Genomic DNA, 16,300 nt, shown 5'->3' on the forward strand with positions numbered 1-16,300 from the left:
GCCAGGCATCCCCCAGCTCCAGGATGCTGCTGGTTCAGGGCTTGGCTACCTGGTGTCCCCAGCTGTGGGGGCCCAGGGTGGTGTCCCGCTCCCTGCTCGGAGGCCCTGACATCTCTTCCAGGCCCCGAAGTGCCCAGCACATCGCTGTGGGAGCTGCGGGGCGGCAGCTGGGACAAAGTCATCAGGGGGATATGGGGCCTTTCCCCCCCTCCTCCCCCGGCAGCTGGGGGCAGGCAGGGACCTGTCACCTCCAGGGGACCCAGGATGTGACATTACAGCGTGACCCAAGTGACCGCATCTCCACCCTGGACAGGTGACAAGGCTGGCGGCTGCTCCAAGCCCCGGAGACTGTTCAAAGCTGGTGGCTGCCCAGTGCCCCACGCCCGGTGCTGAACCAGGGGTGGGAAGCAGCTGGGTGCTACAGCGTGCCGCTCAGGGACCCCCCGCGGGGCCTGGCCGCCCCTCTCCGCGGGAATGGCCCCACTGCGGGTACAAGGGTCCCGGCTACAGCATCTCGGCGGAAATCTCTTGCTCAGGTTGTGCCGTGCTGGATACGGCATCTCCATGGAAACCCTCCCGCTCAGGCTGTGCGGGCTCGGGAGATGCCATCTCCACGGAAACGCGGCTGCGGCGGCTGTGCAGGCCGGGATGCGCCGGCCGGGCACCGGGTGCCCACGGCGGGAGGGTTGGGAGTGTCCAGGGTGCCCCTGGCTGTGGGGTGATGGAGGGGAGCCTGACCAACCTCCAAGGCCGAAGGGGCCCAGGGGAGCAGGGAGCGGAGCGCAGGCCACCCCCATCCCTGGCACGGGAGCAGGAGGGACAGGGAAATTGGGGGGGTGCCCCTGTGCCTAAAATACCAACACAAAATCTGCCTCTCCTGCCCCATCCTCTCCGCACTGTGCCAAACACAGCCTCCCGCCTCCATTGTGTTCTGGGGGGGGCTCACCCCCACTCCCACCTCAGGGCTCGGCCAGGCCCATGCTGGGGAGGGCCATTCCTTACGCTGTGGGGGCTGGAGGCGTTCAGGGACAGAGAAATCCCCTGACCGCAGTAAGTGAGGGTGCAGGACCCCCCTGATGGCCAGGAGGGCCCCATGATGGCCCCAGTGCTCGCACTTACATCCCGCAGCACGTGAGGCCAGAAGGCCAAGATTTCACCCTCAGAAATAGCCCAGATGAAATATTTTACAGGTTATTTATAGCCTGCATTTAAAAAACAAAACAAAACAAAACAAAACCAAAAACAAAAAAAGAACACACAAAAATACAACCACCAAAAGCCTTTTATTTGTTGATTTTAAATCTGCCTTTTACTTTCATTCAGCTCCCGCCAGTCTCCCAGGACGGTGGGCGGAGGAGCCCGGCCAGGCCCCCACCCCAGGGCAGCTCAGGGGGACGCCAGCGGAGGCTGTGCCGCTTCCTCGGCACGGCACCCAGCCCCGGCACGCCACAGCAGGAGAGGCACAGCCCCGCCACGGCGCTGACCGTCCCTGACCCGCTGCCCACGACTGCTGCCGGCTCCTCCCAAGCCGAGCACCCACGGGTGCCGGCCGGGCTGGGCTGCCCAGCCCAGGAGCTGCCGCCGCCGCTCACGGCCGGGATTAGCCGCCGCTTCCTGCTGGCACCGGGAGCCGCTCGGCCGCCCTCGCCGAGGCTCCCGGCTCTGTAAGCCCGGCTTTGACGTAGCCCAGAAAGTAGGCCAGTAAGAGCAAACTGCAGCCGCTCGCAGCTCTCTCAAGGGACACGGCGCTCGTGCGGCCGGGGGAAGGCATGCACGCTCGCACTGTGGCTCCCCGGAGGTTACCGTGCAGCCGAGGAGGTGGCTGTTGAGGAGGGGGAGTTTTTTCCCCAGCACCGGAGCTCCTGGTACCCAATGACTCACCCCTCGCGCGGCAGCCGGAGTCTGGCCCTGCTGCCGTGCCGGGAGGCAACCTGGGCTGGAGCATGCCATGGGAAGGGCAAGGATGAGGCCAGGGAAGTCTCCATGAGGAGCTGGTGCCCAGCCCACAGCAGCGCTTTCTCGGCACCAGGGACCCCCGTGGGGCTCCCTGCCTCGTTTCCGCCCCACTGGTGAGCAACAGCCACCCTGCAAGGGGCTCCCCCAGCCGCGGCTCCTCTTCCCCACCTCCCCGCTGTCCTGGGAGCTGCCAGAGGGCATCCCCGGCACTCCCTGTTCCTGCAGTGCTTTGCAGACCTGGAATTGGTTTTTAATTTAAAAAATCCCAAGCACTGACTTCCCTATGCCCAGCGATTTTATTTCTGCAGGGAGATTGGAGGGGCAACCATTGCCCTTGATGCGGGAGCGCGGCAGCTCCGGAGGAGCCTGTGCCGGAGTGGACGAGCTGGCCTGGCAGCCCGGAGGGGCCGGCACGGCAGCACCAGTGATGCCCTGCATCTGGGTCCCTCTAACTCATCCCCAGCAGCTCACACGGATGCTTTCTGCATTTATTTTTGAAGCACCTCTGGATACTGGAAGCCCAGTTCAAGCCCAGTCCAGCCCAGCGCTGCCCTTCCTCGCAGGACGAGGCACATCCAGCTCTGTGGTTTGAAGCCGTCCCCTCTCAGCGCTGGCTGAGCATCGGCCACGCTCACGCTGCAGGACCCACCAGCCAAAATTCAGCACAAGGCAGCCTCCGGACCGAGGGGTCGCGTGTCGGCAAGTCCCACTCACTGCTTCAGCTGGTCCCAGCCTGCGACAGCCGTCACCTGCGGCCTGAGCTGGTCCCAGACCTGGTGGCCTCACTCCTCCACGGGATCAGCACCCCAGAAAAGGACTGCCCTTGTGCCACCATCGCCCCGGCCCCGGCGGGGAGCATCGCTCCTGCTCTGGGGCAGCTGAGGAGGTCCCAGCCCAGCTCGGGGCACAGCCAGACCCTGCCGGGCTGTGCTGTGCAGCCCTTCCTCAGGGGCGCGGGGGACAGCAAAAGCCTGGATGGGGCTTTGCCATGGGGCGGGTAGAACGTGGGGACAGAGGGCAGAGAGACACATGAGGCTCGCCATCCTTGCAGACAAACAGCAGGACGCCACTCGGAGGACCCAGCTCTGCTCTGACCCGCGTTGGGCCTTGAGGTTTCCCAAGACCTTTCCCACCCCAGGTACCCTCTGAGCATCCCAGGGCTGGGAGCGGCACCCAGCCAGGCACCCCTGCACTGGGATGGAGCAGGCAGAGTCCCGGGTCAGGGAAGATAAGGGAGGGCCCCCATGAAGAGGGACAGGGACGGTGGTGCCGCAGGGATCCGGCTGGCCCAGCAAACCTGCAGGGGAGCCCGGGGCTGGCTGCAGCACACAGAGGCACAGGCAGAGGGGCTGCACCCACCCCACATCAGGCACTGCCTGTGCCCGGCTTCAGGGCGCTTCGGCTTTTACTAAAACAAACAAGAAATCCCCCCTACTCCTCTATGACATCCCCAGGGGCTGGGCATGAAGGTTTCCCATGGCTTTTGGGGCAGGCAGGGCAGAGGGAAGCTGGGCTCCGAGCTGGGGCCACCAGCCCAGCGAGGGGCTCCCCAGTGTCACGGCACGGAAGCGCTCTCCGCTTCCTTTCCTTTTTTTTTTTTTTTTTTTTTTTAAACCCAGGGTAAATTCATGCAACGCAACCACAGCCCCATCGCAGGCGAGCGCTATCTGGCCACCCCAGGGCGCTGCAGGAGGCCAGCGCCAGCCAGGCTGGGTGCCTGCAAGGTCACGGCCCAGGCAGCACCCAGCCCCGCAGCCCCCCGACCAGCGCCAGCACCCAGCGCAGAAGAGCCCTGTGTGGTTTTGGAGTGGGATTCGGGGAGGCAGAGGGAACCCGCTCCCAACCCCGTGGGTGCCTATGCCCCAGCCCCACAGGACAAACCCCCTTTTTCCCAGGGGAGAAGGGTGACCCTGGCAGCCCCAGGGGACAGGCAGCAGCCCTGGGACCCGCCCTGGCCGCTGCCCCGGGCAGGCTGTGGTGCCAACGTGGGACAAGGCATCCCTGGCACGAGGGACGTGTTTCCCAGGAACAGCAGCAGCTCCAGCTCCTTCGCTCAGGCTGGGGAGCGTTTCTCCAGCTGGCCGGAGCGCAGCACACGTGGGAAGCGAGGCCCGGAGGGATCCCTGCCCGCTTCTGTTTCACCACAGGGCTCCGTCCCGTCCCTGCGCTGGTGCTGGACGCAGGGAGCACCCTGCCGTCACCCTCCGAGGGGTGGGCAGGGCTCAGCAGCAGGAAGAGGCAGAGGTGGGCAGGAAGAGGGCAGGGTGGCTGCGTGGGGGCCGAGCCAGCGCCCGGCATGTGCGGAACAGCGGCACCACCCTGCAGACCCGTTTTCCAGCTAATCGGGCTTATTAGAGCTGGGCAGAAGTTACTCTGGAGCTGCAGGTGGACCTGAGGAGCGGGGCCCCGTGGCTCAGCTCAGCGCAGCAGGCTGCGAAAAAGCCTCGTTTCCAAAAAAAAAAAAAATTATACATAAAAGTTATATTGTACATAAAAAACCCGGGGGTATGAAAGGCAAAAAAACACAGGGGAGGGGAAACCCAGGCGAGCGCTGGCGGCTGCTCCACCCCCTCGCCACACTCCGGGCCCCGAGCGGCACCTCCCAGGCCTGACCCGCAGCGAGCCGCCGTTCACGTTACACCAGGCCAGAGCGCCCGGCCCCGCGCGGGGCCCCAAGGACAGGCAGGAGGGCACCAGCTGTCCCGTCCCCGGGGCGCTGCGAGGGCACAGCCGCGCAGGCTGCGCCGGCGAGGCGGCCGGGAGTTTTATTGTGGGGGAAGCGGTAGAAGGTACTGGACAGAGCCAGGAGGCTCTCCGGGCTCCTGCGCCCGCCCCAGTCCGAGCGCCAGAAACGCACGGGCACGGAGCTACCGCGCTCTCTTGCGCGGGCGGCGAAAGGGCTGCTCTTGCCGCTGGGGCGCAATTTCTAGCGCTGGCTTGGCTCCGCTGCCAGCTGCGGTGCCCATGTCGGGGACGTCCTCGGCAGAGATGGGCTGGATGATGTGGCCCGCCCGGGTAACGACGCGGGGGGCTGTCAGCTTCTGGAAGGCACGCTGCGTGTTCCACGTGGCGCCCACGGGCGTCCGGATGCTCTGCTCAAACTGCTGGTGCCTCTCAAAGGGGAAGGGCAGCTCGCTGACCTGCAGGGAAACAGCACAGCGGGTTAACTCCCCCAGGGACCCGGCCCAGCACGCCGGGGGCTGTGTTCATCCCATGCTGCCACCGATTCCCACTCGTCCAGGACCCGCTCACGCTCTGCTTCCAGCCTCCCCGACCCCCTCCCTCCATCCCCTCTCCTACGACGGCTGGCACAGCAGCCGCCGCCACGGGAGCGGTCCTGTAACTTCCTCCTCCCTCCACCACCCTGCTGGCCTCTGGGTTGTCAAAGCTGGAAACTAAGTGGCTGGGCAGCGATTAGGGGCAGGGGTTCAGGATGTTTTGCGAATGGATCACGGAAGGCTCTGGGCCGGCCCGGGTGCTGGAGCGCTCGCTGCTGCTGCTCGCCGAGGCCAGGCGTCGCCCACCTGATGTGCTGCCGCGTGGATGTTGCGCCGCTCGCTCAGGATGACGTGGGGCAAGTGCTGGTCCTTCCTGGGAGGCGCCGGGGGCGGCTTGAGCAGGAACCTGCCGGGCAAGCGAAGCTGTCAGCCCCAGTGCCAGGCTGAGGCATGGTGCTGCAGCTCTTCCTCACTTACCGTTTTATTTTCTTGGCGCTGGGCTTCAGCCCTGTGCCTGCCCACTCGCCCCAGCCCGGCAGCACCAGGTTCACCGGCTGCGGCTTCGCAGCCTGCTCTGCTTTGCGCTTCTCCCGGCGGAAGTCGGCAACCACATCATCCCCGGCAAAGGCCTCTGTGATCACCCCTCTCTGGTCGATGCCACCGTCCTGCAGAGAGGAGAGTCAGTCCCCTGCAGCCAGCCTTGCCCTGGGACCAAGGGGCAGGCCTGTCCTGCTCACCTCCTCCTCGACGACCACAGGTAGGCTGGAGAACTGAACCTCCTGGGTCTTCCCAGACAGCATGGCCTGCAGGCTAATGATCTTCTTCTTGGCTGGTGGTTTCCTGGCACGCCTGCCCCCACTAGCTCTGCTCTCCTCCTGCTGCTGCTGCACTTGCTTCTCTGCTCTTGCAGCTGCTGGCTTCTCCTGCTCTTCCACAGGCTCCCCTGAGGCCAGAGCCTCGACGTCCTCCATCGTCCGCACCCGGCCCAGCTGCTCCGACAGCAGGATCTCCTCCTGGGCCTGGGAAGGCTGCTCGATCCCTGTGCTCGCCTGCTCCTCGGCACAGACGGGCTGGATGGGGCCGTCCCCCGGCAGTTCAGGGACTGCCTCCGTCTCATCAGCACCTACACATGAAGTGACAGGTGAGAAACAGCGCCCGTGAGAGCAGGGAGGGAGAGAGCAGGACAGCTGTGTGAGACTGGGCAGAAAACAGCCCCCAGGACCCCCCTTTGTTTGCCCACCCCTGCAGCACACCGGACCCACACTGCCCGGGGCTGCGAGCCCCTCACCTTGTCCCTCGGGGCTTCCTGCCCGCTGCTGCCGCGCGTGCCGTTTCTGTGCAAAGTCTTGTAGCAGAGCTTCCTCCTCCGACATCTCCTCCTCTTCCTTCTCCATCTCCTCCTTGCACTCTGCAGCACCTGGCACTGCAACGTCTCCAAGACCCTCCTGCACCTCAGGCTCCTCGGCTGGGCTGCTGGGCTTGCCCAGCATCCAAGGATTAGTTTCGCTGGCACCCGCAGGGAGGGTGGGGACGGTCACCGACGCGAGGTCCTCCTCAGGCACGTCACCCGGCTCCTCCTTGGGCAGCTCCACCCGCACCTTCTGCATCAGCTCCTTGTTCTTGGCCAGCTGCTCCTGCATGGCCTTGCGGGCCTGGGAGGGGATTGAGAAGTTTCTAATGCAGGCAAGAGACAACATGCCCACCTTCCTTGCCCCTCCTCAGCTGTCTCCCCCTTCCCCAACCTGCACTGGAGACCTTATTGTGGCCTTTCAATATATAAGAGCCTTCCTAAGACAGACAGAAAGAGAAAGAGACTTTTACCAGGGCCTGTATCAACAGGACAAGGGGCAACAATGGGCTTAAACTAAAAGCGGGCAGGTTTACGTTGGACATAAGGAAGAAATGCTTTTCCACGAGGGTGGTGAGACGCTGGAGCAGGCTGCCCAGAGAAGCTGTAGACGCCCCAACCCTGGAAGTGTCCAAGGTCAGGGTGGACGGGGCTTTGAGCAACCTCACCCAGTGAAAGCTGTCCCTGCCCACGGCACAGGGGTTGGACGGGGTGGTCTGCAAAGGTCCCTCCCAACCCAAACTGTTGTGCGATTCTATGATCTCACCTCCAGGTCATACTTAGCCATAATGGCCCTGGAGCGGGCCCATTTTCCCTTGTTCTGGTGCTTAAGACTCATCCGCTCCTGGGGGGAAGAGGAAGAGAAGCATCAGGAAGAGCACCCTCGTGAGCAGGGACTTCCCAAGTGGTGGCGGAGAAGTGCAAAAGCAGCACCTGCATCCTGAGCTGCTCCAGCTCCTCCAGCTTCGCCAAGGCAGCCTCAGGGTCCGACTTATGCAGCAGCTCAAACTCCTTCAAGGCCTTGCGTCTCTTGCTTTTTTTCAGCACGCGATGGTACCTGCAGCCCAAGGGCGCAGAGCCAGGGGGTGAGGTGCTGGGGTGGCCTTTGGGAATGCAGCGCTGGTTTGGGCGGGAGGCTGCCCGACGCACTGCAGGTCCCAGGCAGGGAGGGCCTCTCTGCCTTCCTCTGTGCTTTGGCCATACCCACACGCTGGGCAGGGCTGGCTCCAGCACCAAGGCCACGACCCAGCCCTCTCCCACCACACCGAGCCCAGGGATGGCAGAGCCTTACTTCTTGCTCTTGATCTTCTTCTCTCGCCGAGCCTTGGCTTCATAGTAGGACTGCATTGCCCGAGCCTTCTGTAGCTCTGCCCGCCGCCGCCGGGCCTGACAAGGAGCACCAAGTGAGGGCAAGCGCCAAGGAAGAGGCCTCCCGAGCCAGGGCATGGTGGGTGGGAAAAGCACTCACCTCCTCCAGGCTCATTGCCTGCAGCGAGGCCGTCTCCTCTGGCGTCAGGAGCGGGTCTGTGATGGGCTTCTGCGTCTTGTAGAGCAGTCCAAAGATCTCCTGCTCCAGGGGAGTTCGGGCCTGCTGGGACAGAACAGGCACAGCAAGAGTACGATGAGAACTGCAAGAGCTGATGCTCCCCTAGATGTCTCCATCCTGTCTGGTGACCTGGGCAGGCTCATGGGAGGGCCCAGAGAAGCCCCCCCTCCTCCCAGTGGCTGGGGTCACAGCCCTGCTCATGGGTACCACACAACAGCCCAAGGCTCGCTGTGGGCCCGCCTGGGCACCCTCCCAGCCATCGCGCCAGGTGAGGGTGGGCAGAATTCCTCCCAGGGTAGAGAAACAGGCTCACAGTTGACGGGCAGCGCTGACTGGGTAAGAAGCGTGGCAGAAGTTCCAGGCCACCAACACCACGTCCCACCAAAACGGGAGAGGGACCACTGGGCAGATGGAGGCGAGTGCTGGGTACATCAGGAGCTTGGCAAGGGCTGTCTCCCACCTGAGCATCTGGACGGCTGGGGGAGCTCGCAGGGATGACAGCAACCCTCCTGCCAGCAGCACAACCCCCACTGCAACTTGAGTTCAAACCCAAAAAGCACGCTTCTTCCATAATGAAGATTTACAGACACACAAGCTTTGGCAAACCAACACCCCCTCTGCCTCAGCACAAGCAGCTGAGGGCTACCGCAGGCACCTGGCTCAGCCCAGGGACCGGGGAATGGCAGACACGGCCCATGTGCCTAGGGCTGAAAGGCTAAGAAGAGGAGAGGGGACAGAGCAGGCTCCAAATCCTCCACTCAGGCCTTACCCAGCCAGGGAGCACTTATGCATCTGCTATGCGCGAAGAACACAGAAGACTTCCCTTTTAATCTTCCCAAGCTCTGTGTGCATCTGCCCAGGGCCTCGGCTACAGGCTGAGCCTTCCTCACTCCTCCCAGCGCAGCCAGGAGATGCCGAGCTGCCCCAGCTGCCCCCCGAGACCAAATGACAGCACTCACCTTCCATCCTGAAGCCACTTGCTCCAGAGGGACGACTGTAGCAATCTCCTGCTTCAGAGGGAAAACCAGCTGCTCTGCTCGTCGGTTCTGCAAAACTACCTGCTGCCACTTGCCCACGTCCTTAGAGGTCCTGACGTAGGCAGCTTCTCTGACGACCTGCAGGCATCGGCGAGGAGGGAAGAAGGTGAGTAGAGAAAGTCTGATGTAAAGAACGAGAAAAGCCAGTTGGCATCGGAGAGGAGAGACGGGCACGCAGGGGCTCAGCTTGACTGCCCCGTAAGGCCAGAATTTCCCTCTGGCACCCGCACAAGCCCACTCACCCGCTTTGCCTCCTCTTTGCTGAGTGGCAGCTCCACAGCCTTTTTCTGCTTCACTCTGGTCAGCTCTTTCTTCACACTGCTGAGGGCGGATTTAGGACGGATGGGCTGCAGGAGCTCAGACAGAACCAGCTTCTCCCCGGCACCTACACAAGGTCCCACACATCAGCGCAGGGGTGGCATCACCCACCCAAGGGGCCGCAGCTGCACTTGGCCCAGCAACCCCGGGCCGGCACGACGATTCCTGAGCCGCCAGCGCCGCCCCAGCCGAGAGGACAGAGCTCTGCCCTGCCCAGCCCAGCCCGCAGGGGATCTCACCTTCGCAGCTGACGTTGAACTCGGACACCTGCACGCTTGCCTCCGTGCGCTCCGCCAGCTTCTGCCTGCGAGGAAAGAAGGTAAGCCGAAGGGCTACCGGGGCGCCCCTCGTGTGCTTCTCCTCCAAGCAGCTGCCGCAGCAGAGGCAGGGGAGCTGGTGCCGGGAGAAGGGGACCCCAGCGCCCTCCCGCCCGCCCCTCGCTCGGGGGTAACGGGGAGGAAACAGGGCGTGACTTGCCGCGGGAGCCCCGGGGCCAGGCCGCAGGAGCCCCCCGGACATCCCCCACTCACCGCCGCCGTCCGGAGAGGGAGCTGACCGCCTCCAGGAGCTGCCGGTGCCGCCTCTCGCCATCCTCCTGCCCCTGGCACACAACACACGCGGTTAGAGCCCAGCCTTTGCTTCCCGGTGACCCACCGGTGCCCGGCCTCGCCCCGCTCCCCGGCTCCCGCCCGCCCCGGGACAGCGGAGCGCCCAGAGCTCGGCCCGGAGCGGCCGGGGGAGCGCAGCGCAGCCCAGCCCCGCTCACCTCCTCCTCCTCACTCTCGCCGCCGCTCGCCGCCGCCTCCACGCCCAACCACTCCTCCGCCATGGTGCCCCACGCCGGGACAGCCGGAAAGCGCCGCGCCGCTATCGCGCAACCTGCCGTAAAGCGCTCCGCTTCCGCCCGGGTCTGCCGCCACCGCCCGCCGCGCTTCCGCCCTCCCTGCCTGACGTCACGGTTGCCGAGGCAGCGGGGCCCGGCGGGCGGGGGTTGGGGCCGCGCCCCGAGCACGAGGGGCCGCGGGGTTTTTGGGAGCGTTTCATTATTTTTATGGGGTTTGGCGGGCGGTGAGCGCGGCGCGGGTCACGGATGTCCCGGGTGTCGCGGGTGTCCCCTGCTGGCGGAGCCGTGGGCAGGGCCTGGCCGGGGAGCGGCACACCGAGCTGTTCCCCCCGCCGCCACCCGTCTCCACAGCAGCCCCCGCGGGAGCAGGCCCCGCTCCCCGCACTGGGGCTGGAAGCGCCGGGCCCCACCCTGCCTGCCATGGCCCCCGAGCCCCCCCGCTCGGTGCCCCGGAGCCCCCCCACCCCCGGCGCCTCCGCGCCCCGCCCCCGGCCACGTGCCAAGCCCCGGGGCGGCCCCGCCCTCCTCCCCGCCTCCCCTTGTCCGCACCGGGGCGGAGGGAGCCGCCGGCCGAGTGACGTCGCGGGCGCCCAATAGAAAGGCGAGGAGCGGGGGGGCGGGGCGACGGGATGAAAGGGGCCAATGGCCGCCACGGATCCTCCTCGTCGGTGGGGCGGGGCGGGGCGTGGCGGCCCCTCCCGCCCCCTCCCGCCGCGCTGAGGGAGCGATCGGCCTGGCCCGGCGCGACCGGCGCTACCGGCACCGGGTGAGCGCCGGTGGCGGCGGCGGCGCGGGGCCCTGCCCTCCCTTCCCGTACCCTCCCCTCCCCTCCCGGTCTCGGGTCCTGGCGCGGTCGCGGGGCGGGGGCTGCCCCGCCTTGTCCCGCCCTGTCCCGTCCCGTCCCGGTGGGGCCCGTGCGGGGCCACCCTCCCGCCCCCCCTCCTCCCCCCGCATCGGCCGCTCCCCTCAGGGCCGTGGGGTTTCGCTGCCCCCGATCCCCCCTGCGGGTTTCCATGGCAACGCCCCTCCCGGGGCGCGGGGGTTTCCATGGCGACGGCCGCCGCCCCCCGGCCGAGCCCCGCCGCGCTCCCGCCGCCCCGGCCGCCGCCCCGCCGCGTCCCGCTCGCCGCTGAGGCGCTCTCCCTCTCCCCGCAGCCCCCAGCCCGGCCCCGCGGGGCCCCCGAGGATGCCGCGGGCGCGGGCGGCGGAGGAGCAGCGCCCGGAGGTGTGGCGGCCGCCGCCGCCCCAGTGACGGCCCCGCCATGTCGGTGATGGTGGCGAGGAAGAAGGTGGTTCGGAAATGGGAGAAGCTGCCCGGCAGGAACACCTTCTGCTGCGACGGCCGCATCATGATGGCCCGCCAGAAGGGCATCTTCTACCTGACGCTCTTCCTCATCCTCGGCACCTGCGCCCTCTTCTTCGCCTTTGAGTGAGTTCCCCGTGGCGGCCGGTGACCCCGGGGCTCGGCGGGGCCCCTGCCCGGCACCCCGCGGCTCTCCTGGGGGATCAGCCCCTTCACCCTTGCAGGGTGACCCTGGGGGTTCTGGGGGGGGGGGACGGGCCCTGCCGGAGCTTTCCCCCAGCTCTCCACCCCAACCGGTCGTGCTTCCGCGCGTTTGGGACCCGCGGTCCCTCGTCCCGAACGTGGCCGGTGCTTGGGAGGGAGTGAGGATGCTGGAGGGAGGATTGGAGCGGGAGGGATGGGGCTTTGGGGAGCGTGGCCCTCGCCCGGGGAGAGCCGGGGCACAAGGGCACCGCTGCTGCCGCAGCCGAGGCCCCGCCAAGGCCCGCACCCCTGCCCGCTGGGTGTGCCTGCAGCCCCTGGCTCAGCCCTGGGAGGGGGGCGACCGGCCGCAGAATTAACAGAAAGAAAAAAAAAGGAGCGAGCTTGGTGGCACCGGGGTTTAGCGCTGGTCCAAGTTGCCCTGCGGCTGCCTGCTGGCTAGGTGTTGCAGAGTGCTGCACTACAGCAGACGCTCCCGTGCGCTGAAGCCCTGGTGTTTGGAGAGGATCCCGCCACCCTTTTAGATCAGCCCGGCAGCCTAAAGACCTGCGGCCAAAGCCTTGGATACTGCCCAAAGAGCAGGACCTGTCCCCTCCCCACAGCTCTCCCCTGTGAGCTGGGTTGGGGGACTGATCTGGCCTTAGGCTTGTCCTACAAAAAAGAAACAAAAACAAAAATGAAAAAAAGCCTGTGCTCACCTAAGCACTGATGTTGTGGGGAGGGGGCAGGATTGCCCCTGTTGCCTGGTTTGAGGATGAGCTTGGATCAGCTAAACAACTGTGAAACTTTCCTTCCTCTGGCTCCATCAGCATGTTTACGTTGTTCGTAGGGAGGCGAAGGTCCTAAACGGTGTTGGGTAACACAAAAGCTTTTTAAGCTGGGAAAGCAGGCAGAAGAAACTGCCTGCTGGTTAAGCCTTGGCTGTTCCTCCAGACACGAAAGGCACTCGGCCCAGATGCTGGCCTCCTAGGCATCTTCCCCAGACCAGGGAACTTGTCCCGGCTTCCCCTGGCCCGGCATCGCTCTCCCTAGCTCCTCTCCTTAGCTGATATCGCTGGCAGCCTTGGAAGGGGCTTTCTGGAACAGTCTGCCGAGGCTTGCCGTGTCCAACGGCAGCAATGAGGTGGCTAACGTCGGGTCTCGGTCAGGTATGAGACTGGTTTTTCTGCTCAGTCGTCGTGTAGCTTTGGAGGCGGGCGCCGTACAGCTACACTGCGAGGTGCTGGGCTTCCTGAGTGTGGAAAGCCCAAATTACCCCTGCTGCGGTCTGCATTCAAAGGTATGATATGACACCGCTCTTTGTTATGTTGTTTGGGTTTTTTCCCATCTCAAAAATGGGGCTAAGACTTCCTGCCTTGCAGGAAGGATTAATAAGAGTTACTGCTCTAGAAACACTTATTACTGCTCCAGAAACACTTATTGCGAGGGATTAATTGCTGCGGCTCCCTGCGGAGCCCGTCCTTAGCGGAAGAGCAGAGCTACATCCCGCTCTGCCGTGTTTGCCCTCGCCAGCTACCGGCCGTGGCTGCGTGGGCCGAACCGAGGCTGCCTTTCCAGTCCTGGGCCCTGTCGGCAGAGCTGGCGGTGTGATGGTTAGTTTGGCCGTGGGCGCAGCGGGTACGTGACTGGAACTGCTCGAGAAGCCCCATGCCGTGCTCCGGGAGGCAGAGGCCCATGGAGGGGTCACTCACATCCCTGCTTGCACCGAGACATGCAGGATGTGCCTTCGGCGTAGAGCCAGAGGGTGGTCTCTGCGGGAGCCGCTGGCCCAGGGGAGGTTTTGCTGGGAGCAGAATGGTCTCTGAATTTTAGTTAAATCAGCCGAGTGGTTTTGACTGGGGCAATGAGGAAAAGTTCGGGAAAATCCAGAATATCCACTGGAGTCTCTCAATGCACGACACCTTAATGTTTTCTGTTTGAAAGAGTCGGGTTTGTTTTGAAATTGTTTGGGGTTTTTGAATCTGGGATAGGGATGAAACGTTATCTTCCCAACCAGAAACACTCCACAACGTCTCTGTTTCACCGACCAAGCTGAGACCATGAGCAGCTTGGCTGCTCGAGAGCCCTGCCTGCCCAGTACACCCGCTGCCTGTGTTAGGGTGCTTCTGCATAAGGGTCTCGGCCTTGATCTTTTTGCTGTGTTAGCCATTTGTTTCAGCTTTTGGCAGATTCTTTAGCATTTGCGTGGAAATTTGTGGTTTCCCCCTTAAAGTTTGTGCTACGGAGGAACAATTTGGGTTGTTAGGATCTGGTTTTGTAGAGAAGCAGACTGTGGTGGGTGGAGGAGTCCTTTTAATTCTTGTACGCTCACTGCAGGGGTGCCTGTGTTGTGAATGCTTATTTCATTCAGCTGAATCACTTGCGCAGTCACACCTTGTCTAAACAAGGCTCGGGGATGCCTGAAGCCAGAAAATGTCTCGCTACGCGATACGAGCCAGTGCGGGTTTGATCCTCGCCCTCCAGGCTGCTCTGGCTCGGCTCTGATTACAAACGCTGTCGCTGGAGAGCTGGCGGTGACTGGCATCGCACGTCATGAGATAAGCTGCCGCCACCGTTCCTCGCTGAAAGAGTCCTCCCCAGCCGTGAAATGACAGCCTCTCTGTTTGAGCTGCGGCTGGTGGTATTTCCCCCCTCCCGCCCTCCGCGTAGCTCCGATGCCATCGGCTCGTCTGCTGTGTCGCCAGTTGAACGGTCTGAAGCTGCCTCAGCCCCACGTGCGGGAATTTTTGTGTTTTTATCCCCTAGGCCGCAGAGCCGTGGTCTGGCATCGGGTAAATCTTCATCGGCGAGTGAACAGGACCCAGAGGGCTGACTGAGCTATTAGTGCTGTACCTGGAGATCCGGCTCCTCCCTCCCAGATAAAGCAGAGGGCCGTGGAGCTGTGCTGGCTCCTGGGGAAGAGCTCTGCGGCGACCGGAGTCCTCTGCCCAAGGGCACCTTTCTCCCCACCACCTTGGCAGAAAGCAGCTCCTGCTGCTCAAGGGCTGAGGCTGGTCCCCGCAGGTTCCGAGACCTATATTTAATTGGGGCTGCTCTATGACCGTAATGTGTCACATAAAATTCTGTTTAACGTCCTCTTGGCATTATTTCAGACGCTTATTGGATCTCTCAGCTTTGTGATAGGGCACCTAGCTGTCCAACAGTGTCTGTGGTGTTTCAGCACGAGGAGAAGCCCAGGTAAAGCACTTAGTGAAACCCATTTGGGAGCGAGGATGACGGGACGTAGCGTCCTCTCTCTGGCTGCTGGGGGTTTCCTCATAGCAGTTTGCCAGCGTGTCTGTAATGGCCCTCCTGAAGTGAGAGTTCTCCGTTCAAAGCAGCTGCAAGAGAACTGCGTTTCTTTTGTCTTCAGCTTTTCAGCACAACTGTTCAATGTTTGTAAATGTTATAGGCAAGATAGCGCCAGCAATGCCAGGCTCCTGAGTGCGGAAAGGGGCTGCTGTTTGCTTTTCCAATAACCAAGCACATTTATCACTCTATTTTTTTTCTTACTTTCTTAGCTATGTAGACATTAAATTTTCTTTGTTTTCTGATGAGTTGAAAAAAACCCTATGCTGACCCATCATGTGACTTTCCTCTTCCCCCGCCTCCCCAAACCCCAAAGATCCAAGGTTTTGCACTAAAAAAGAGGTGCTTCTGAGAGGGCTTTTACCCCTGGTTAGGTTTATGTCAAGCATTGTCAAATTTACACAGAAGTTAGTGCTTTTTAGGAGTTATAGTTTCTCTCAGCTGAGGTAAACTTGTTGGTATCCAGAGTTCAGCTCTGATTTTTGCTCGGGAAGACGTGTTTCTGCATGAAGCGGCTGCTCCCGGGTTTTTGAGTCGCACGCCCTTTTTCTTGTGGGCTCCTTTTCAGAAGACAGCTTTGCTCTCCCTGCAGCGTGCATGTCCCCTGTAGCACCGCCATTCCCCACGCGGATCTCGGGGTGCTCTCTTGCCCTTGCAGAGACTTGAGCGTAGATGGGAAAAGAGCAACAACGTCGGTGTAACGCTTCTGTCTCCTGCCTAAAGTCAGTTGCTGCGTCGGTTGGGTTGGAAGCACGTGGCACGTGCTTGCAGCAGAACTGCACTTGACATGAGTCTCTAGCAAGTGTTTTCTGTGTCATTGTTGACAGACAGGGAGAGTTTCTGTACTCTCAGAGCTTCTGCAGCTCCAGTTCTGCCAGAGTGCTGCTTGGGAAAGGGCCCCGAACTTGTAGCATTGCAGTGCAGTGGTTACCCAGGTTTTCAGGGCAACGCTTCCACGCTTACCGCAAGCGCATCAGCTTCTGGAAGTCATCCCAGGTCTGGGAGATGCAGATGACTATAAGTGCTCTGGTGAGGGTCAAACATTTGGTAAAGACACTACTTTGCTTCGCGAGCCTTCGGGACAAGTACACGGTGTGGTTACGCGTTAGTTTAGGGAAGTTAAATAGGTGATTTGCAAGTGAGATGTCAATGAATTGTACAGTAGAGCTCGTGCTGAACCCTGGAGGGACCTGGCCGTGAGATGTGCTGCCTGATGGCTGTGGCTGAAGTCTGCTTCCATC

General features: G+C 62.8%; 2 protein-coding genes across 3 annotated transcripts in view; one reads left to right on the plus strand and one right to left on the minus strand.

Annotated features, from left to right (window-relative positions):
* The window catches only part of ZDHHC9 (zinc finger DHHC-type palmitoyltransferase 9), a 40,551-nt gene that overhangs the window by 14,902 nt on the left and 9,349 nt on the right, over window positions 1-16,300 (plus strand). The window contains exons 2-3 of the mRNA XM_064463520.1: window positions 11,003-11,033; window positions 11,423-11,696. Of these exons, the coding sequence (XP_064319590.1) occupies window positions 11,530-11,696 (167 nt within the window). The 5' untranslated portion in view covers window positions 11,003-11,033; window positions 11,423-11,529. The remainder of the gene's footprint in view (window positions 1-11,002; window positions 11,034-11,422; window positions 11,697-16,300) is intronic.
* On the minus strand, window positions 4,421-10,605 carry UTP14A (UTP14A small subunit processome component). Of its 2 annotated transcripts, XM_064463515.1 has the most exons (14): window positions 10,190-10,593; window positions 9,954-10,024; window positions 9,663-9,727; window positions 9,348-9,490; window positions 9,028-9,183; window positions 7,991-8,113; window positions 7,814-7,908; window positions 7,456-7,579; window positions 7,289-7,366; window positions 6,463-6,826; window positions 5,912-6,297; window positions 5,652-5,839; window positions 5,481-5,580; window positions 4,421-5,096 (listed from the first exon to the last, which is right to left on the minus strand). In XM_064463515.1, exons 1-14 carry the CDS (start codon window positions 10,250-10,252, stop codon window positions 4,824-4,826), a joined length of 2,229 nt encoding a protein of 742 aa, XP_064319585.1. In that variant the 5' UTR covers window positions 10,253-10,593; the 3' UTR covers window positions 4,421-4,823. The 2 variants fall into 2 exon arrangements, with proteins under 2 accessions (XP_064319585.1, XP_064319584.1); XM_064463514.1 differs by having other exon boundaries at window positions 5,912-6,826; window positions 7,991-8,110; window positions 10,190-10,605.

This window comes from Phalacrocorax carbo, chromosome 11 (assembly GCF_963921805.1).
Source record: "Phalacrocorax carbo chromosome 11, bPhaCar2.1, whole genome shotgun sequence".
In the NCBI taxonomy this organism is placed as follows: domain Eukaryota; kingdom Metazoa; phylum Chordata; class Aves; order Suliformes; family Phalacrocoracidae; genus Phalacrocorax; species Phalacrocorax carbo.